At 40.3% G+C, this 22,566-nt stretch overlaps 2 protein-coding genes across 7 annotated transcripts in view; both read right to left on the bottom strand.

Moving 5' to 3' along the window:
- Positions 1-3,743, bottom strand: part of LOC108875137 (voltage-dependent calcium channel subunit alpha-2/delta-1) — a 56,385-nt gene extending 52,642 nt beyond the window's left edge. Inside the window, exon 1 of one of the 2 annotated variants that reach the window (XM_051073423.1) lies at positions 3,432-3,743. In XM_051073423.1, the coding sequence (XP_050929380.1) occupies positions 3,432-3,520 (89 nt within the window). In that variant the 5' untranslated portion in view covers positions 3,521-3,743. The remainder of the gene's footprint in view (positions 1-3,431) is intronic. The other variant, XM_018663850.2, reaches the window with a different exon arrangement.
- A 4,203-nt stretch (positions 3,744-7,946) lies between these two features.
- Positions 7,947-22,566, bottom strand: part of pclob (piccolo presynaptic cytomatrix protein b) — a 57,545-nt gene continuing 42,925 nt past the window's right edge. For 3 of the 5 annotated variants that reach the window (XM_018663807.2, XM_018663814.2, XM_018663808.2), the window contains 15 exons: positions 21,523-21,631; positions 21,232-21,299; positions 20,891-21,129; positions 19,926-19,973; positions 19,686-19,816; positions 18,693-18,719; positions 18,155-18,248; positions 17,132-17,203; positions 16,389-16,695; positions 15,798-15,992; positions 13,547-13,688; positions 13,404-13,462; positions 12,442-12,579; positions 12,185-12,330; positions 7,947-11,372 (listed from right to left, as the gene is read on the bottom strand). In XM_018663807.2, coding sequence (XP_018519323.1) covers positions 11,229-11,372; positions 12,185-12,330; positions 12,442-12,579; positions 13,404-13,462; positions 13,547-13,688; positions 15,798-15,992; positions 16,389-16,695; positions 17,132-17,203; positions 18,155-18,248; positions 18,693-18,719; positions 19,686-19,816; positions 19,926-19,973; positions 20,891-21,129; positions 21,232-21,299; positions 21,523-21,631 — 1,919 coding nt within the window. In that variant the 3' untranslated portion in view covers positions 7,947-11,228. The remainder of the gene's footprint in view (positions 11,373-12,184; positions 12,331-12,441; positions 12,580-13,403; positions 13,463-13,546; positions 13,689-15,797; positions 15,993-16,388; positions 16,696-17,131; positions 17,204-18,154; positions 18,249-18,692; positions 18,720-19,685; positions 19,817-19,925; positions 19,974-20,890; positions 21,130-21,231; positions 21,300-21,522; positions 21,632-22,566) is intronic. The other 2 variants (XM_018663812.2, XM_051073421.1) reach the window with 1 other exon arrangement.

The raw sequence follows: 22,566 nt of genomic DNA, 5'->3' as shown, positions 1-22,566 counted from the left end.
CCCAGGCCGTGGTGCAGTATGTGTGCACGTGTTCTTCTGCATGCCCAATATGGATAACATGGACTTTTCTAATGTGCGCTCTCTTCTTGTTTATTCAAAATCTATTTAGAACATTTTGTCAAAGGCTTCAGAAAAGTGTCTCATCTGCAGAATAACTCAGCTCATTTCTCATTTGCTACTGAGTCTCTTGTATGTGTATTTGCTTTGTGTGTGTGTGTGTGTGTGTGAGTGAGTGTAAATACCAAACACTGCAATGTGCAGACAAAGAAGTCTTGGCTGTAAAGTGCTCACTTGGCTCATTATGAACAGTAAAGGACCATAAAATAGAAAGTTATGCTACTCCCTAAAGCTATAAGCCTGTTGCTATATATGAATATTCACAGTTAAATTTGCTTGTTAAATAGGCAAGAAACTATCAGATGTATTATCCATAGGCATGGCAGAATCTCTGCACATTAATTCCTCCTCCTTAAATCATGCATTTCTAAGCATCCCTCGAGGTCCTAACCTGGTTTAATGGCAATGCTTCATAAATGCCATGAGGTGAGGCCTGCTCTTAGTCTGTCACAGTTGATGTATGTGAAGTAATGCCTCTCATTTTAGCTCTTTTCAAAGAATTACAAATTAGGTGAAGTGTAGTGCTTATTATCTTATCATCTGTCACACTGTTATCACACTCTTATCATTGGCATAAATATGGTGATGGTTCAGAGATGCCTATACAGTCATAAAGTCATTGTTGAGCTGAAGTAGCATTTTTGTTCTGCTCTGGTTGCTGGGCTTTGATTACTGCAGCCTCTGGTACAACGCTGGATAATTAAACACACACACAAACACACAAACGCACATACAAATGGCAACTGGGTCAGACACTGCCCTACATTGTTTTTCAGACACAGGAAGAGCAAATGAGAGCAAAACAGAAAGAGAGGCGGAGAGACAATACAAGAAAGAGAGAGACAGATGTTGCGGTACCATCACTTTGGAAGTAATGAGCTGGCCCATAGTGTGGATCTCGGTGGGAGGCTGTGTTAAACTACAGTCTAATTACACATCATTACAGAGGCGAAGGCAGAAGCAGTCCAGTCCAGACAGCACAGCGGAATGAGGCATGGAAACACCACACAGTAATGCACCAAAACAACCCACGCTTCTCTGCTCGAGCTCTGTAGCCTATACACTTACACCCAAGTGGCCAATTCAGTCCTTCTTCAGCTTGGCCCAGATAGTAAAAAGTACCTCATGAAGTGGAGGGTTTTTGAATCTGACCAGGCCGGTACCTCCTGTCTTTTTATACAGTTCAGTTTGTTGGCTGATCTGACTGATCTGGAATATCCATGGCAAAGCCAACATGAGTAACAAACTCAAAAATCCCATATGATAGGGTGTCTTCCTTTCGTGGAAGCTTTTGTGTGTTTCTTTCCTGAGTAGTTACTGGAACAACACATATTTGGGATCAGACAGACACAAAAACAGGTTACAGTTTGCAAAACTACCTTTATATAATCAGTATTTTTCTCTCCATCTGTTTTATCAGTGCAGTCCAAGGGAATGCATGATGAAATGATGAACTTGAGTTCATGATGAGAGTGTTGTAACTAGTTAATTTAAATTCCTTTTGGCTCATTTTGTCTATGTTCAAACACTCAGCTGTATCTCATCATCATGCACACAGAAATGTATTACAGCAATGATCAGATATACTCATCACTATGGTGATGCAGATGGACATGCAGGGCTGTTAACTAAAAAGGTTAATTTGGACACAATCGTGTATATTTATTGTTTATTAGTTGTAAGGAATATCTGTCCAGAAAATGGATTATCTTGTTTTTTCTTGACTACAACAGTTATGATAAAGAAGGAGGGCCACAGTATCTAGTAGATGGCCACATATTTTCCTTTGCTGTGGATTCAAAAGAGGAGCCCTCCACAACCTCCTCTACTTCTAATAGAGACAGGACTCAGCAACCATTTAAAAAAAAAGAGACATCATGGAGATATAAAGATGATGATGCTGAATGGTGGTCACCATAGCAAACCCAGAGCAGGCTGGCAGCTATATGATTAGAATGGATACTGGAGCTTACAGGATTTCTTTAGCACTTGATTCCAACACATCATTTTAGGACTTCATGCTACAACCTATAGAGCACATGACACCAGACACTAGAAATGTGTAGAAACGGTGCAGTCAAATGTTGTGTTTGTTTAATCGTATATACCTTGTGAATCAGCTTCACCTGCAAGACGATGAATTTATTTTGTAAATATGAAGCACATAATGGAACATATTCATTCTTACACTTACTCACTCATTCACAAACTGAGCATCCAGCAGATTTAGCTGGAGCGAGCTGTAGAGTCGCTCTTCATTGCTTTTACCGTTAGCCTGCACAAATACATTTTTTTTTTGTTTTTTTTTTAACTTGTGATTTTTAGCTCTGCATTTCAGCAGTCGTGTTTCTGTAACTTTAAACATACTGACCAGGATTTTTAATGTGTAATCAGCCCTCAGTGATACACATGCTTGGACAAAATATTGTAATGTCTGACAGTTGCCAATATTCTGGTCCGGTCTGGTGAGCAAACCTTTAACCTAAGTAAGAATCAGTTAAAATGACTTGCAGGTAAATCGTGTTACAATGTGATAGCATGCAGATTTAGTTGGTAACTGAACAAATATGTGTGAATTTTCACTGTTTAACTCTACACTTCTATTATCTCTCTTGATGAGTGGATGCATTTTAAGAGATGCCCTGGCTAAATAAATCATCAAAATAAGGTATATTTATTTGCAGTTATATGCATTAATCACTGACCCTGATGTAAATAAAGGTGCGGCCCCAACTCAATTCTTGACACATGACTAGAGCCTGCCATTACTCTCATATGGGTTGATGGGTTTTTAATCGCTCAAACAACAACAAACTCTTGAAAGGCACGTGAACCTCTAATTATTTTAGCTTTAGCTTTTAATTAGCTTTAAAGGTGAAGACTGCAACTTTTTGTTATTTTGCATAGAGGAACAGGACCAGGCGAGGCCACTGTAACTCCTCAACAACTTCACAGAGGAGCTGTCACGGCGCCCGGTGGCCACAGTCATCCGCCGGTGACAAACTGCTGATTATGGTAACCAACATTAATCACCGCCTCGAGGCGAGCTGAGCCAGAGCAAAGCTGAAATATTGTCCACCCTTTAACGCATCTTCCTTAAGATGACCACCGGCGCATGAATGAAACGACCTGCCCACCCCACTCTCACATCCCCCCACCCCCCCTGAGCGCACACGTACCGTGCAGCCTCCACACACCGCGAGTGGCTCATTAAATCTAACACTTGTCTCTGAAACGGCGAGCGCTTGAAACAAGGAGTCAGCAAAACCACAAACATTTACTGCTCGAAATAGGATTATGAGGTCTATACTCACATGAGCTGTGTCGGGAATTGCGATGCCAGAGACCCGTCCTGCCATAATAGGACCAGAAACACCCAGGCTCGTACCCTGCAGGTATCCATTGTAAAAGGAAAAAAAAGAGAAGAGGGGGGGAAATTCCCCGACGCGCGTCAACACCAAATGTGCTCCGCTCCCCCCGCCGCCGATGACTGGGAGCGGTGTGCAGCAGGAGCAGCGTGAGTGGCAGTTCGTCGCTCCCTCACAGATTAACGAACCCTGACACCTCTAATCTGATCACCCGGCCATCCAGCGCTCTAACAGGTACTGGAGCTGGATATTTCAGTCTCTCTCTCTCTCTCTCTCTCTCTCCCTCCCTCTCTCTCTCTCACACCCCGTTGCCCCCCCCCCACCACCTTCAATCTAATGGAAAAAAACATATGCTCTTCAGATCTTGTCATGGGGACTTCTGCGTGATACTCATGACTGCCTTTATTGACCTAATGCTATTTAGAATAAACAGATTCTTGTATATAATCCAATAGTGATAGTGTTACAACATTTATGTGATATTTCAATAGAAGAAGAAAATTGTTTTGATCTAAATGCATCAGTATTTTTTGACCTCGAGGTGTACAGCGATCCATACTGGAAGCAACAAATTGTTTTTCACCTCTCTATAAAGAAACACCTGCTAAAAGGAGGGTCTGACTACAGGTACCACACACACACACACACACACACACACAAGTGCACCCACCCTGAATACAGATGTGGGTTTGGCTTTTTAAAATGCCCTACAACCTTTCAATGCCTACGAGGTGGAGGGATGGGATAATTTAAACCACTGGCTTTCATAGCACAATCTTTGCAAGTCACCATCAGTCATCCTTGTAGCATGAGTGGCAGCGAGCAGAGAAACTGTCCCACATGGGAATCACTGCCAGAGTGACAGATGTATTGATTTCACACACATAGGCTAGTGTAAAATCTTATGAGCAAAGTACAGTAAAAGCCCAATAAATGACAGTGCCATCAATCATACCTGTTTTATAAGATTGAATTTTTGGCTCTATGCTGCACATCCTAGCATGAATGTATAAATTATAAAATATATAGAATATATACAAGCCCCTGCACCACTGCAGGATATAAAATCACACATTTTGAATTAAAGGAGCATCAACACTTTGACTGAATAACTGAATAACCAAGTGAGAACATAAAACCTACTCTGTGTGTGTGTATGTGTGTGTGTGTGTGTGTGTGTGTGTATGTGTGTGTGTGTGTGTGTGTGTGTGTGTGTGTGTTTGTAATTCAGGCCTGGAGGGAGGGCAGGGCAGCACAAGCAGGATGCTCGGGGATTTGGTTATCAATCGTTGCCTGGCAACCACACACCATCTCTTGTGTCCTCTCCCCCTCCCCTGCCCCCTCCCCCTCCCCTTCCCCCTTTTCTCTCTTTGTCTCTCCTCCCATCCCCACCTCTCCCCCTCCTCTCACTGTACTGCACAGTGGCTCTCCGCTCCCACCCCCCACCCCCGTATCCCCTCAGTTTCTCCCCTATTCTCATCCCTCCCTCCACTCTCTCCTGTCACATCACCCCCGTCCACATTCTTTCTCGCTACACCTTTCTCACACTCATTTCCCCCCAGCACAGGAACAGATGCTCCTGCTGATGGGATAGAGAAAAGTAAGTGGATGGTGAGAGGTGTAGTGTGGAGTGGAGGAACACAATAGCAAAGAGCAGTGTGGAGAGCACGGAGGGGTGGAGGCCTCCTCCTCCTCTGCAGACATCTCCATTCAACAGTTTTTTTATTAATTGGGAACATCTTGCACTACATCCCAAAAAGGATGAGGTGTCAGACTAATAGCTGCGCTGCTACACCTCTCCTCACACAGTCTAAGCAATAGATATTAGTATAAGAGCAGAATAAAAACTAATGGCATCTGCCAGACAGTGCATCTCTGCCTAAAGCTGAGGTACATGACAACACCGTATTCCATAGAGTCTATATGGTCTCAAATTCATTTCACTTGTAATAAATAATAATTCTTAATAGTTATGTTTTACATATAAGATTATTAACCTAGGCTTATGGTATGTTCCTGCATTGTTTTTTATCCACACAAAGTGGGAATTCCCAGATAATATAAACATAGCTATTTTCAGAGGGGAAAACCACCTGTAGACACAGACGTCTTAGGTAATAATGTTAATATAATAATGTGTAAAAGCACCACCAGTTAAAGATCAGTTATATTGTGCAGGTGAAGTTAGGGTTATTTGATAGAGGATACTGCCATCTGGAGGTAATGTATTAAAATCACAAGAACTGGTCACTATTTAAAAATGATATTTTGATATTAGTTGCATTATTACACTGAGCTGGAGCATAGTCTTTTTACTTTGTTAGCTTCACAATGTTTGTTCTGTTCTTTTTCTGTGTTTATGGAGAAGGAAGGTGCAATAACAATATTACTATATTATAATCCATTAATTCACAAACATAAACAAAATATATTTATAAAGTATATCCATATCCATGCACGCAAATGTTGTACATACACATTGTACAGATTCACATTTGAACACCCATATACAACAGTATAACGAGCAACGAAAACCGATATGTCCCAGAATGTAAATAATTATGTACAGTGTGAGGCACTAAATAGTCCTTTCCATGATCCATTTCCAAAACCCCAACCACATGATTCTTAATCGAAAACCCCTGTTGGTGTCACCCATTACTCTGAACTGTGTTTAGAGTTTCTGTTGGTTTGATAAAATCACATAAAATAATACAAATGTAAGTAAATACATTTTAGAACAGGGACTACAGACACCTTTAGATATATAAGATCTGACTTGACTTATCAGTAAACCAACGCACTAATGAACAAAATGAAAAGTGAGGAGATATCCTTACCAGCAGACACACTGGTCAATCTTGGTGAATATTAGAGAGGGCAGTTTCATTAATGCCGAACTAATTTCCTCTAAGTCTGTCTAATAAGCTGTCTAATAGAAGTTATGGATGGTGGCAGTCATGTGTTTTCAAGAATTTCTGAAACAAAGGTTAACTTTCTTTGTGGAGTGTTGTGCTCTGTTTGAAAATAGTAGCACAACAGTGCAGTAGCAAACCCCCAAACCACACATAAACACTTTTGAAATGTAAGATTGTAGCCAGCGTGTGGCAATGACAAAGGAAGAAAACTGGGACAATTTATTGTACTCATTGTAGACTAAAGCCAAAAGAGCAAACAACAGAACACATTCTTCAGACCAGCTGTGATAGTGATGCTGATATTGAGATGTTGTTGGGATTCTACTGTTTAGATTGTCTTTATGAATGAGTACGAATACAACCGCATGTCGGGGAACCTGTCCTACCTTTTACAATACCTTCATGGGCCTGCATTTAAAATGCTGCATGTCAGTGTTGTGTAACTGCTAAAATGTTGTTTGTTTGTTGTTTTTTTTTCCTTTTTTAGTTCAGTTTTTTGCAGTGCAGTGTGCTTTTGCTTCTCTCTAGCGTTGCATTTATTTACACATTACATTTATTTGACCACCCAACTCCATAGAAACACTAATATAATAGTTAGTTTAAAAAGATTCATACATACTCTTTGTGTGCCTTTTCCTCAATGAATTCAATGAATTCCAACAATGGTCAGTTCTTTGGCTGCTTTGCTTGACCCTTGAACTCCTGCTTACTTGACATGTCACCAATGAAACAATTCCAGTCCTATTTAAGTCTGAGTGCAGTTATATTCTGATAACACGGTCTGTTAATGTAAAAAATATTTCATGATTTTGTTGGTATTTTCTAATGTAAAGCTCATCTTATTATTATTATTATTTCTTATTATTATCATGAACATTATTCTTGTTGGTACTTATTATAGAACAAAGAAGGTCCTCTGTTCAACAGCCAAGATGCTCAGCCTCATATGTTAACTTGAGACAATGCTGCCTCACAGTGAGCATGTCTTCACATTACAGCTAAATAAAGCATCAACGGCATGACGAAGCCTGTTGACGTACAGCTGGAATCTGTGATGCACTATTTCTAGGTTCTGCTATACCACCGAAAATGCCCTGACTATAAACTTAATATAAAGATGGGCAAAGCATGCTAGGCAAAGATTGTTTAGTTTTTTAGTGTGTATTTATTTATATTTAACTGTGTATTTTTTGTAGTTGTGGGAACTTATTTGTCAGTTTGTGCACATTTTATGAGTGGCTGTTTGCAGAGCAAGAATGCAACAGAGAGCAGATAATCAAAAATGAGGTGCACTCTCCTTTGATGATAATAAGACAACTCAATAAAGAGATTAATAATTAAATGAAAAGTTTTGAAAAGGGGTTACTTTCTTACTGTTAATACAGTGTTTTCTTTAAATTAAAGCCACAGTGTGCATCACTTTGGCGAGACCTGGAGGCAGTATCAAGAACACTTTGCAGCTATTCCTGTTCTGACAGGTCAAAATGTCTGCATTGAACAAGGCCTGTTATCACTGACAAACAAAACCAAGCTCAACTCTGCATGTGTAATATAGCTCTTCTTAATATTTATTCTTTAGACTCAGGGGAAACAGCTGATTTTTTACAGCACAATTTGCATAATATCTCAACACATCCTGTGTACAACCACAAAACCATAACATTAGAATCTTTGTTTTTACACTGAGTGAAAAACAAGACAATTTTACAAGCATATTTCTTTACAGTCAGCATACAGATAAATCTATACATATTCTGTCTCTTTTTAAACATAATCTGTAGGCAAAATATACTGACAAACCATCAACAAAACATGCAACATCCAAAACATAAAGTCTCAGACAACTATTGAAGTTGAATAGATTTTTTTTCCCTTTGTGTTGTTTCAGCCATTTACAGGACGTGGTTGCACAGATAGTCATTGGTTGACAGCACATGTTTTGATTACACAGTCAACTCCCCTTATACAACTATAGACACGCATTGCTGTACAATTATAAGTCTTTTGTGATTTTTTTCAACACTCACATGCTCAAACGTCGGACAATATAAACATTCAATCTTTGTAGAAAATAAACACTTTATGTACACATGTCAAAGGACTCAAGTCACATTCGCACCCCTCAGAACAACAACAAATGGATGGTTTCACAATTACAGGCAACAGCTGATCTGAACAAACAGTATTTAGCTTGAGGGAAGTCTAATGAAACACGAGGGGCTAAACAGTCATGACTGAGTGTTGAGGGAATATGTCTTTTTTTTATTGTACTTTGTACACCGACTGTTCAGTGGACTATAAGCATGATGTAGTAAGGGTGATTTCTCCCCAGATTGTGCATTGTGTTTAGGAACCCCAACATGTCTGCATGTTTTTCTTTTGCCACATAGATACAAAATGTACACCACAATATTTTCTGCCACCACATACACCATGATTCAGTTCATTTCAGTGAAGAAACACAAAACACATAACCTTGCATGTCATGACAGTTAAAATGAGACAAGAAAATAATACAATGTAATAATAAAGTGCACAAGCTCCATGTGGACGTTAACAGCTGTTAACATCACTATATATTAAAATCAGTAAAAAATCAATATATTTAATATTTTCTCTCAGTGATGTACAAATTAAAGTTATTTTCTATAAGACATATTTTAAGACGATATGTTCACAGATAAAACATTCAATTCCAAAAAACAAATGCATTCAAACACATCTATGTTGCATAGAAGTACTTCAAAAGAACCAATGGGTCTGGAATAATAAAAAAATAATAAATCAGGGTTGGCACAGCAAAATAATTATCTGAAAAATCAACCATGTTCCCTTCCTTATTATATCCTCTTTTTGTTTACCTTTTGTAAGATTCAAGTGACATCTTGTTCCAAGTGTATTTGTTGTTTTCTCTGTTATATTTATTATAGAACTCTATAAAATTGCATCAGCCCTGTGATATGCCTAAATACACTGACAAAGGGTCACTTGTGTTTTTTTGTTTGTTATTATTTTTTTTTCTTTTTTCTTCATAATGTAGATATGGTGGCAAAACATTGCAAGATGAATACATGGGTCACCTGTTCCACATTAGTACTGAGACGCGGCCCCCATGTGTTCCTCTGACTTAAATATGACTGAACCCCAGTGGGCCTGAGTGAGTGTTTTGGTCACAGGCAGTGAAAGAGGCTGGTTCACTGTGTTGCAATGGGAGTCACTGACACAAAACAGTATGGTGAGTTTTACAGCACAACCAGACACACAGAGGAATCTTGACATTTGACTGGTAAAGAACTTTTTTTTCCTTAATTTTATTTTTTGGTAAAACTCAGACCAGGGGTGGAGGGCTTTTACTAATGCACAGAAAGCAGAGCTGTCATACTGAGGTAATGACAGTTGCAGATCTTCGTATGGGTTTTTGACACAACTTGTGTGAATTACATGTCCATTCCAACAGTGTAATTACACGATGGGCTACACAGAAAGAAATATTCTGCATACTCTGAGCAACTACAACAGCCGTAAAGTAAAATACTCTACACATGACACAGATGTGATAAACTCTTGTCATCCTCTACAGATGGTTTATAACATTCAACACAGCATGTGCTTTGGGCTTCAAAGCACAAGATGCTGTTCATTTTATTGTAATTCTAACCTGCCCTACATAATAGCATGCCAGTGAAATAGCAATATGTCGCTGGATAGTGACCATGACCTTTATTTTAATCTATCACAGCCCTGTTGAATATTGTAGTGGTGTGATCAGTGTGATCGGAGGACCAAAGGAGCTATTTTTCAGGAACTTCCTTCATCTCACGTAGGTCCACATTCACATAACAGTTATTAAGACTGCCTACACCATAGACTAAAGAAGCCTACTGGATTGTCAGTGCGCCACCCACAGCCTCAGTCTAACAGACATCGTGTGTGTATATCTCATTATATATCATCTAGTGACAAGAGAACAACTCTTACTGTATATATATTGTATTATACTGTATATTGTATTTAGATATATTCAGAATCTGATATCTTTGTATACTACATAAACATCACACTGTACAATGTGAGTCTCTGATATGTTCTGTAATCTGCTGTGTGTTATCTACATCTGAAGTGCTGTACATTTTATCTTCATCCCATAGCAACAGTCAGCAGTCTGACTCAGTTCTACATAAAGGCTTTTGCTTTGTTTTTCTTTTTACATGGAACTTGACTATCATACAAACATTATGCATTCCTTCTTCACTAAATATTTCAGGACCACACACACATCACAACCATCATGTGGGCATTACACCGATGACTGTCATATGACAAGAACACAATCCAAACTCAGTTGATGATTCTGTGATCAAAGTGAAATTCGTCTTCTTTTTTTTCATTTTTCCCTTCGATAGATATGTTAGCTCAGTTGCACAGCACCAAAACAACAATGTCTCGTGTGAATGATGGAATTGAAACTATGGTAAGAAAGACATCACTGCCCTCAAAGCCATATTGCTGCTGAGTCTGTTTCAGTGCCTGCTGTGGCATTTGCATGTTTGCATCCTACAAGCAAAGTCCACAACCAGCAGAGACTCATGATGGGAGGAGGTGGACGTGTGCTGGCAGTGTTGGACTGATACGTTTGTTATGGTAGTAGCACATAATTCCCTCCTTTTTTAAAACTTATAAACTGAGGAAGTAGATTAAATGGATCTTTTTATTTCCTCCTCTGGAACATTTTTTTCTCATCCATTTTTGTCACATTGGATCTCTAAACTAGTACGGTCTGGCTTCACCTTTCGTCAATCTCCTGCTACTCTTTTTGGTGTGGTGTTCAGGGATTGGTCTGGGTGGAGCTGACGAACAGCTTGTGCCAGCTGACCACTCTCTTCCTCATGTCCACCTTGTCCAACCAGATGTAGGCTTCCCCTATCAGGGTCTTCTTCATGAACTTCCCTCCATTAGACACCAAGAACAGCTGGAAATACATTGGCGAGAGGAACAGAATTGTCATTTGCTCATTCTGTTGCTTTCTCATTGTTAGTGTTTCTACTTTGCTAGCCCATGCACCTATTCCATCTTGAGAAGTGCACCTGTAAAAGCATCCAGCATTAATAATGCAAGCACCACTGGGCCAAATGACAAAGTCTGATCTATTGATCAATATGTACCAATCTAGAAAAAAATAAAGAAATTTGACCTTTAAATCATGATGAAATATAGATAGATTTTGTTATCCTTTATTACAAATATATTTATAATTGAATATTTGTATGTTACACATTTCGATTCATTTTCCATTTAACTTTGACTGAAGGAGTCACTGATCATGAGACTGTAAGCTTTGTATTTATTAAACTACCACACCCTTTGTAGAATTATCCTTTTATGGACACTACCAGCTACCTTAAGAGGCTCATATCTTGCAGCTCACAGGAGGTGGTTCAATCTCCCAGCTGCTACCTGAGGCAACAGACCGGTTTATAAAACTTCCCATAACAAGGTTTAAGACTTGTTTTGTCAGACGTTCCAAGCCTCCAGTTTTAATTAACTGTGATGAGCCATTTTGGAGATTTAAAGTTGTTTCTGTCATTGTTAAAGCCAGAACAGTTTATTTTCTATGATTTTTTTCAGGCCAATCAGTGATCAGTGCTCATTTTAATACCCCAAAATTGGGTGAATGAATGCGAATGAATTAAATGTGATAAAATGGCGCAGTATGACACATCATGTTTGATAGTTAGTCAGAGCCATAGTATCATTCATGTCTCATTTGGTTGCCTGTTGTACCTGTAAGGCGTGTCCAGTTGGGTTGAGAGGGAATCTGAAGGTCTCATTGAAAGAGGGCTCCCTGTCATGTCGACAAACTCTTGTCTTCTTCTTGATGATCCTCTTCTGAGTGGCCACATTCACCACATACAACTTCACATAGAGGTCTGAAGGCAATTTAGACAAATTATAAATATGGATTGGAGAAAATGCACACTATTTAACAAAGAAATCTTCATACACATACAGTATACTCAAAACACACTGCTTTTCCAGACCTGGTAGGTGGTCCGGGCTTTTGAACTTGTAAGTGATGTTTCTGCATTGAAGGACCTCCAAGACCAGTTGGTCCCCTTCTGTCTTCACCTCCTTCTTGAGAGCGACCTTGATCTCCCCCATTACTTGTGTTTTACCAGCTAAAAGCAACAATGGCAAAGAGAAGAGGAGGATCAGTTTTTAGTACACAGTCAGAGACTTCTATATTTCTTTATTTGGACTGCCAAACCCTGACCCATGCTCTACCTGCAGGCAGATTGTTGTAGTTGCACAGAAAAGCATGTTCACCTAGTGTCACTAAAGCTTATTTGAATTATTTAACAATTAATGTATCACTTGACCTGGACTTGCAGCAGAATGAAACCAGGGCAGAGAACATCTCTGCAGTTTCACATGGATCATATTGACTGTTATGTGCATTTACTGATGTTTAAGTTAAGGAGCTTACCAAAACAGGGAAGACAGTTTTAAATGAGTCATCAGGCACAATGGAAATGACCCTCTGAACCTCATCTGTGTAACAGCTGCCAGGCTACAGCCTAAAATGACCTTAGGCTCTTTGTTACATATTGAAACTAGAGATGGAAGGGAGGCATCATGACACCTGAGCTACATGAAACGTAGATATAGTTATGACAGTGGGTAGGATAGTGTGACATCCACTTCTCTTCCACTATCCTAAGCCATGCATTAGGTCATTATGTTGAGTAAATATTGATAATTGACAGTTAGCACTTAACTCAACATTTGACACCACAGTTGATTAGTGTCATTATGAAGACACAGTTTAGTAGCGGTTAAATAAGTGGCTGGTTAAATAAATACATTTTTAAAATAGTGTAATTATACAAAATACCCAGCAGATGGAGACCTACAACCATGTAAGAAAACATCAGGGAATTGTATTTTCTCTGTCATGGCCTCAAGATTTGTACTGTACACAGAAGAGATTTCTGGAACTTGCCTTCATTTTCTGGGGTCCCTAGTTGGTTTTTGTCGGTGCCGTTAGGAATAGTCTTACCACTGCAAGAGATAAAAAACATATGAGCATCGCTTCATCGGCAAGATGTCTTAGCTGAGCTAAAAATCAGCCTCAAATAGTCTTACATGCGTGGCACTTGAAAAATGGCACTGTCCACTCCAGTGCCTGCACCCTCTTCCCCATCCAGACCTCCATAGGCATCTCCCACAAGACTGGGGGCAGACAGCACCACTGACCCAGAGACATCAGCCAGTCGGTGTCCTGGTCCTAAGGGTAGCAAGAGCAAGCATGCTGGTGAGGGAAATGTCTACCTATCTGTCTATCTATCTGGTACTTCTTTACTCACGAACACAGAGCGTCTCCACTGACACAGCTTGTACCATGCATGCATTGTCCAACAGATATGCTGAAACACTTCACACCTCCCAGCTATCAGTCACTGATGGTGACACTGTCTGTCACACATAACTTTGACTGAGCATCACATAACAGCACATCAAGGGAGGAGCAGATCAGCATTGATGACAGCTTGTCCTTCAGATTAGCAGTGTGGCATGTGACCTCAGTTAACACACAGCAAATCCCTTTACTAGCAAGAAGGTCACCAAGTTTAATTCACACCTGAAAATGAATTTAGTGTGAGACAATATCAATGTTCTTTCATAGACTTAATTCTTTGTCCTTGGGTCCTGGCTGGTGTTTTAGTTATGCTCATACTGTACAGTATGAAAGAGCAGGATTAGTTCAGGGAATATGTGAAGTGTTTCTGTCTAGACTAAGGTTGGATACTCTCTTTGCCTTCATAGTCACAGTGTCCAATGCCTGTATTTGCTTTAAAATGATGACTAAGACTAGTTAGATTATTTTTAAAACACAATCTGTGACTTAAAGGCAATAGCTGGGAATTCCATTAAAACATCCATTAAAGCATCATTATATCAAAAGTAACAAAAAAAATAAAATAAAATAACAAAAGTAACAAAAAAAAACACAAACATCCACAAACTTAAATACATGAAAATCATTAAGTGAGAGATATATGAATTAGTTTGTTACTTCAGTTATTTAGACATTTGGTTATATGGACTTCATTTTGTTTCTTATCTTTTTTGGGGGGTGTTTTTTGTTTTATTTCATTATGGTTAATGAGTTAGGATTAATAATATTTATAAAATTTTTCCTATGTTGTCTCACCTTCCCTCGACACTTCTGTTCCTCTCATGGTTAGCTGACCGCTTTACTCTCATTGGCTGGTGAGTGCAGATTGAGCCTCCTGTTGACTTTTGAACCTCTTGGTCTTTGTGTGTTTCCTGGTTTGACTGGTTGAGTCTCACATTTGAGTCCCCTTTGTTTTAGGTGGCAGGACTGGGAAAGGGACCAGGTAGGGAGGGGGAGTCTGTGCGCCACAACCTGCATGTGGCTGTGTGTGTATTTTGTGACTTTTCTAAGGGTTCATTCATATGGTGCACACATGCACACACACAGACAGACTGCAGCATAACAAAGTCCTCAGTGGCCAAGGAGCAATAGCCAGGAAGGCTGCAACTGCATGCTTAAATAGCTCTCACACTGGGCTAATTTATCTCAGAAAGGGAAAAGAACATAATTCTTTATTTTGGGGACATCACACTAAAAACTATGCATAAACATGAATGGATATTGTTTACATCATTTTATCATGGTACCAGACATGTGGGGGATTGCCATCCAAGATTGGTTTCTATACTGGGGTTGGGGATCTCCACACTGGGGGTCTGTAGAAACCATATGCTTGGGACTGGCACATGCATAGTTCATGTAGAAACAGAGGGGTCTGGTGCTTTAATTTCAGAGCTAATGAAATACATGTATTTCTTAGTTTTGTTATAAGTTTTGAAACTATTTTTCTTTGTTAACAATTTGCAGTAATATATCAAATTTATGTTCTAGTTAAGATACTCAAGTAAATAGCAAAAGTATTAAACAGATGGAAAATGTCAAACACTCTATTTGGAATATTTAGTGCACTGAATGTGCCAGATTTATAAATACTTAATTTTAGATTCAACAACTGAATAATGTAAGTGAGTTTTACAACAAGTTAGGTTTTGATATACAGTATCTCAGTTATTATGTGAAATGACAGTATTTTTAAGGTTTGATCTAGCTTAAGGTGAAGGAGGCTGAATTAAACTAAGGTTATTGATGAAATCAAATCAATTTGTGGTCAGAAAAAAAAGTAAGATGAGGAGAGCAGAAGGCAAAGGTAAAATGTTAAGGAGGTTGTCACACAGCAGTTCAGGTTTTCATCAAATGATCTCAAACGAAACTTGCATGCGCAGGAAAAAAAAGGAAGCAAGTCACAGGAAGTGAATCACAGGTAGGGGTGGGATTTACTTGGTTGCAGGCGGGACTGTTGCACGGCAGCCTCGGCGGCAGCAATGGCTATCCCAGCATCCTCAAGGTGGGCCTGAGTGACGCTGCTCTTGCTTTGGCTTCGGGATGGGCCATGGGAGCGCAGTTGGCCATCGGAGGAAGACTTGGAGCTACCTGGGCTGCTGTGTGACTTTTCCAAAGGCATCATCTGCATGTCTAGAGTAGGATGAAATAGGAGGTTTATGACTTGCTAAGGAGACAAGAGGAAAGTGTAGATGAAAATAATCCACATTCTGTTAAGTGTACTTAATAGTTTCTGCTTCAATGCAGCGCTGATTGTGCCATGTAGCAGTTGACAAGCACATGGAGTGTAATTACAGCAGTCAAGAAATGATTAGCGTTTGGTTTCTGTGGTAACAGCCTCTATCTCCATGACAACTGAGTGACCACCACAATTACAGTTTTTGTCACAAATGGCAACCTGCTAAGAATAATAATATCAGTGTCATGATTCAGAATAACAGTCATATAGAATTAATTGATTCATGCAAATTTTTAAAATTGGGAAGGCATATGAAGGTGCAAACAAATACATAAGGTGGAATATTTTACCTTTGGCTGGATCAGGGAAGATTCCATGACTTCTGCTCTTGATTACAGAGTTTTTAGGTGAATCATGACTTCCATCTCCCTGTCCTGGTGCTTGACCCTGTCCCATACCATGTCCAGGCCCCATTCCAGGCCCTGACATATGGCCCTGGCCTTGGCCGTGTCCCTGACCATGACCCTGACCTGACCCAGGTGGGCCTTGAGCAGCGTGGTGTGCTCTGCTGTGCTCAATACTTTCACTCTGCTCCTTCAGAGGCAGCCAGCGAGGAGTGTTGTCCAGCTGGGTGGTGTTTGACAAGTCAATCAAGACCTAAGACATAATTTAAATACACACACAAAGGGAAAGAGAAGGAAAAAAATGATATAAGACGCCAAAACCAAGCCCAGCACTCAGGTGCAACAGGTGGAAAAATATTCACTGATACAGGGGAATAAGGAGAGGAATTTGTCTGAAGGTAGATGAGAAGCTTCATATCAAACAGTCAATTTGCTAAACAGTTGTTATGCACACTGTGTTTAGTACAAGATAAATAGAACTGCTCACTACATAGATTTACAGGCATGAAGCAAAGCTTGAGTTTGTGAAAGGAAAAAGGCTAATATTATTAGGTTGTTTAAAGAAAAGCTAGTCTACCAAAAAACAAACAAACAAAAAAAAAAAAACACCAGAGACCTTTTGTGTGAGTTAAGTACAAAATGCATTTGACATTTTCAGACACAGGATTCAAATTCCAAAAAGCACTCACTTCTCCAAGGAAGTCATTGGAGGAGGATCTGTCATAGTCCCACACTGTCACCTCCAGTGTCTTTTTCTTTAACTGTATAGAAAGAGAGAAGAAGAGGAGAGAGGGGCACAGATTATGAGGAGTGATATTATGTGAATGTGTTAGGGAGATCAATGTGTGTGAGTGCACCTGTGTTTGTGTGTATGTGGGAGGAGGAAGTGTGAAAGAAAACAGCTCAGGCACAGTGTACGTGCAGTGCATGAATGAATGCAAACCTAGGAGGGTCATTTATTGTAATGAGCAGAGAAGTGAGGAGTTACATTTGATCTGGCTCATTCCACTATATGTACATGCATGTGTGGATATACCTATGAATGTGTACAGTAGTACATGTTTATAGGAATGTGTGGGAAGAGATGGAAATACATCTCGAGGGTCGGGGAGAAGGCGGATGAGCGATGCAGCAGTGTTTTTAAGGCCGGCAGTGAGACATGATTAACAGAAGGCAGCCCCAGAGGAGCTGATGAATCCACTTCTTTCACAGAAGGCCTCTTTTCTCTGACCACTAAAGCTACTGCATCTGCACTCATCCCTCACGGTTATAATTACTGTCTGGGTGGTGTCTCTGTCACAAACAACACATGCTCCTAGCAAACACAGAGACCCAAGAATAAACACACGCGCCCCAAATATACAGTTGACACTTGCACAGTGACAGACGACCACGCAGGCTCATGATTACCCAGACTCTTTTTGTTAAAATGACATGCAGTTAGGCTTTCTGTGTTGAGAGTGTTTGAGAGCAGAAATGATGGTTGTTAAGTTGAATCTTGGGAGTGCCGAGAAGAGGTTGTACTGGGATACTGAGAACAGCCCTGGGGACAAGGCATGAGTACAGAATACTAATAAGAGTATAAGACATCCACTTCGCCAGAAGTGGCCCACAGCGAATACAGTAACTACACAAGCAAGACAGAGTGAAAGTGTGTGTGTGTGTGTGTGGGTGGGTGTGTGTGGGTGTGTTAATGTTACTCTGCACAGTACCTGCTCCAAATGAATGTTCTTGTAGATGACAGTCTGGTTCCATTCTGGGTTCATGGTCTTCTGGGCGTACTTGGTCCTTCTCTTGTTATCAGCACTGATAAGTCATGATATTCAGAATGATCATCAGTAATAAATTAAAGATTCTTTTCCCTGCCTGACCCCACGGCAAACATTCACCAAACTGTGATATACTGAATAAATGTGGGCTGAATAGATGTTCATAAAATGGTCAGTCTCCTTTTATGGAGATGTCAGAAAAAAATTCAAATGTAAATGTTGTTGTAGGTGTAATTCTCTGTTTTGACTAAGATACAAAATCACAAATTACTTCAGAGATAGAGGCTGAGGAGAGTTAAAAGTGAGAGGCATGGAGAGAAAAAAGCAATGATAGGACTGTTCTTAAACACCATGAAATAGAGCAGGTAATCAGACAAACAACAAAGGCCACAACAAAAGGATGGAAAACCACTTTGGAGACGTAATTTACGGAAAGAAAAAACATAACACCAACTAAAAGCAAAGATCAGCACCACACTACCTTGCATTCTGGACAACCATGACTTGGCTGAGGGAGTCCAGAAGAGGAAGAGGAGGGCAGATATCACAAACAAGAAAAGCAAAAACACAAAAAACAGTCAGAGAAGCCCAGAGAGCTCAAAGAAAAGGCAGTAGAGGATAGAGAGGCAATCAATTTTCTATGCAGGGTGTATCGCTGTTTTTGTGCCCAAGCAATGTATGTGACGCAAGACCAAAAAAAGAAGGGAAAAAAAAACCTCACAATGATTACAACTGGCTCATGGGTGAATTAATAATTGACTATTCTCAACTGTTGTTGAGATTCTGTGACTGTGCACATCATTGCTAATGTCAGACAAAATAGTCTTCAAATGAAACAGCAGGAGAACAAAGTGCTCTCCTACAGAGCTTTCATTTCTAACCTATACAGCATAGGTAGAGAGGGCTTATAATCTCATAAACAGGTCTGATGGGGTCATTATCTAGGAGCAGATACTGTTACAGAGTAGATAAAGACTGTATCGATCCTTTCTCTTGCTGTTCACAGGCTCTTGGGAAGACAGCGGAGCAGACAGGGATAAGAGGAGGAAGACCGGGGCATAATACTAGGGCACAGTATTAAAGTACTCCCTTCGGTCAAAAGTGGGCGAATTGTGAATTCAGGATAGAGTATGTTTGCACCCATGTAGGCTATCTATAGTAAGACTAGGTAATCTGACACATTATAATTTAGCAGTATGGCTAAAGGCTTTCCTCTCACTGCCTTGTATAATGTCGAAAACACCCATCCATTGATTCATAGAGACCGAATCAAATTACACTATAAATGACTGCCTCACATCATCATGTCCTGTCTCATTCTCTCACACAAACTCAAGTAGTTAGTCAGTTCCATACAGCACAGTCAATACAAAGTCAGAAAGAAATAGGGGGAGAGAAAACAAGACAGACACAGAAGCAGAAAGACAGACACAGACCAGACATTATTAAACACTCAAACACAGTCAGAACTCACCCTCGCCCCGGTAAGAGGTAGACCTTGACAAAAGGGTCAGAGTAGCCATCGTTGTCCCTCGGGGCTAGGTTTCTAGCCTGCAGGACGTGGACGATCAGGTTTCCGAGGTTCCTGTCATAGTTGATCTGGAGCTGAGGGAAAAGAGTGGAGTGGAGGCTGTGTGTGAGAATGACCAAACTACTGGGCTGCATCTGTATTTTGTTGTGGTTAAAAATTGCTTTTTTGAAAGTGCACTTTTACCTGAATTTCTCCAGTGATGGGATGAGGCATCTTCATCACCTCTGCTGGCTGAAAAGGAAATGAATAAAGAGGGCAGAGGCATACGATGGTTATAAACTGATTGTTTCATGGTTTGTCAAAGAGACACAGACAACGCTACAGAGACCTGGCCTGGCCCACAAAGAAAAGTTCCCAACAGACTTTCTCTTCACCCAGGGATTAGGTTGCAGTAAATGGGGCTCTCCTGAAGTATATATTGTCGGCTAACAGACAAATGGGTTGTCCTTGCAGAGAAGATGCAGAGTAAAGATTTCTCAATGGATCTATGAGCCTCAGGAGAGATTTGACTATCAGTGCGGTGTAATTGACTGGAAAAGTCCTCCAGTGAAGTTTGAGAAGGTTAATCAATTATTTGAGGTACTTAGACATTAATAGAAAAATGTCTATTTCAATTTTCAAAGTACAAATATATTTCTACAGTCTATTTCATATTTTATATTAGGTAATCATCACCATTTGTGCTACATAATGCATCCTCTTTTTTATATCAATGTGATATTTGTTTCAAGAGTTAAGCATTTAAGCATTTGGTTAAATGAAGCACTTATTACCAATTATATATATTACCAATTTCATGTGTACAGGACACCCACAGCCAGGGTCATGCACTCTCTGATGAACACACTTGCACACACCTCACATGCAACCTCCTCCCTGTAGTGATGTGTGATGTAATACTAATGGAATCACAGCAGCCAAGGTGCATGATAGCTCGCACACAGTGTTCCACAGACTGTAGCTTAATACAGATCCATACTATTATTTATTCAGACCAGACTTATATTTTACACAAAATATCAAGCTCTGAAATATCAACGAGTTGTCTATTTGTATTTTTTCTTGTAGTCACATTGTAAACTCTTCACAACTGAGGAGTGTGTCAGGGATGAGCCAGCAGAAAGCATGCTAACAAGTCGAGACACTACCTTGTGTCGCTGCTTTTTGTTTATGGCCGGGGATGCAGGCTGGCCAGGGCTTGGCACGCCGCTGGAGGCAGCCGAGCCAGTCCCCGAGTGGAGGAGGGCAGAGCGCTCCAGTGCGGAGAGTACTCCCAAACCCCCAGGTCCAACCCCTGTTCCAGCCACACCAGGAGCCTGCTGCTGGGACACCTTCTGTAGCTCTGCAGCCAACTGCTTAGGATCCACACCAGGAGAACGCTGTCCACCTATTGATACAAATGTGTATAGTAATGCACCCTGTCTATATGTGAAACAGGTACACAGATACATGCATGCATGCAGACATAACAACAAATCCTTGTACATACCAGCCTTAAGCTGGACATGGTGCTCCAGGGCTTGTGGGTGCTCAGGGTCAGACAGCATATTAAGGTCGCTGTTTGGATCCATACAGGAAATTTGTAATGGAGTATCAACCAGTGTAGTTTAGCAGTAATCAGTCATTGAGTGATATTTGTCAGATGAAGAGGTGTGGAATGAATAGAGGGGAAAGGAAGGAGGAGAGGGTGTGCAGAGTCACCATATTGTGACTAAACATGTAGGAGTTTCAGTGGGAAAGGGGTGGGGGTGGGGGGTAAATGATGACAGATGTAACTCACAGTCTCACGCAGAGCTCCGCCTCTGCACATGGCTGGCCCATGATGCACTGTACTTCTTCATAAGTCTTTCCCGTCAGAGGGACTCCATTCCACTCCAACACCTGCATTCCTGTGGTGCGATGAGGGCAAGCAGACAGAGTCAGAGTCAAAGGGGTGTTATCACCCCCCAGACAATATGTTACAGCTTGTGGGCAAGTGCATTTCACCCTGTCTCTAAATAGTGAAGCCTACATGCTCACACAGGAGAAGTATGTAGTATACCCAGTGGAAAATTTGAATTATTTCATTTCACTTTGTTTTTTTGTGTTGAATTTGACATTACATCATTATGCAAACAGCACAGCAACCACTATATTAATGATACAACGCATACAAAATCGGTTCACAGCAAACTCAAACATCCACCTCAAGGCGTACAAGGCCTCACTTACACAACTGAAACCCGGTCTTCAGACTAGACTTCTGCTTACCAAGCAACTCACCAGCTGCTGTGACAATAAAGGCTTGAATTAATATCTCCATACCGTTCTGCATGAGCCAGTGCACATTTAGATTATTCCCTCTGCTCTCTCTGTATAATTCGCATATCCTCCCCCACTGTATTTCTCTTTGCACCTGAAGGCATGTTCCGCTGCCGTCCTCTCTCAGTGAAACATAAACATCACATTTGCATAGTTACAATTCAGCATACACTAGAAAGTAAACATTGCCAGCCTGACCACTGTTACTACTCCTTTATTATAACTAATAATGCCATAAAAGAACCCAGTCTAACCTTATCAAACCTAGTTTTTTCAAAACAAACCGATGCAAACAAAAGAATGAAACAGATGAGACCAAGAAAAAATACATTAGCTGGTCTGTCCTTCACCCCCTCCCTTTTGCAAAGCAAAGTCAAGGCAGTCCCAATGGTGGAGTTGCCACTGAAACAAGAAACTACAACCAATTTAGTCCTAAAAATATCCTCAAACTGTGGGAATTACCATTAATACTCTTCTCTTCTTTCTTCTCTGTCCAAACAATAAACATTCAGATCAATCATTT

This window comes from Lates calcarifer, linkage group LG10, assembly GCF_001640805.2.
Source record: "Lates calcarifer isolate ASB-BC8 linkage group LG10, TLL_Latcal_v3, whole genome shotgun sequence".
In the NCBI taxonomy this organism is placed as follows: Eukaryota; Metazoa; Chordata; class Actinopteri; family Centropomidae; genus Lates; species Lates calcarifer.
Note: the sequence above shows the minus strand (reverse complement) of the source record. Positions and strands in the feature narration are given on the sequence as shown.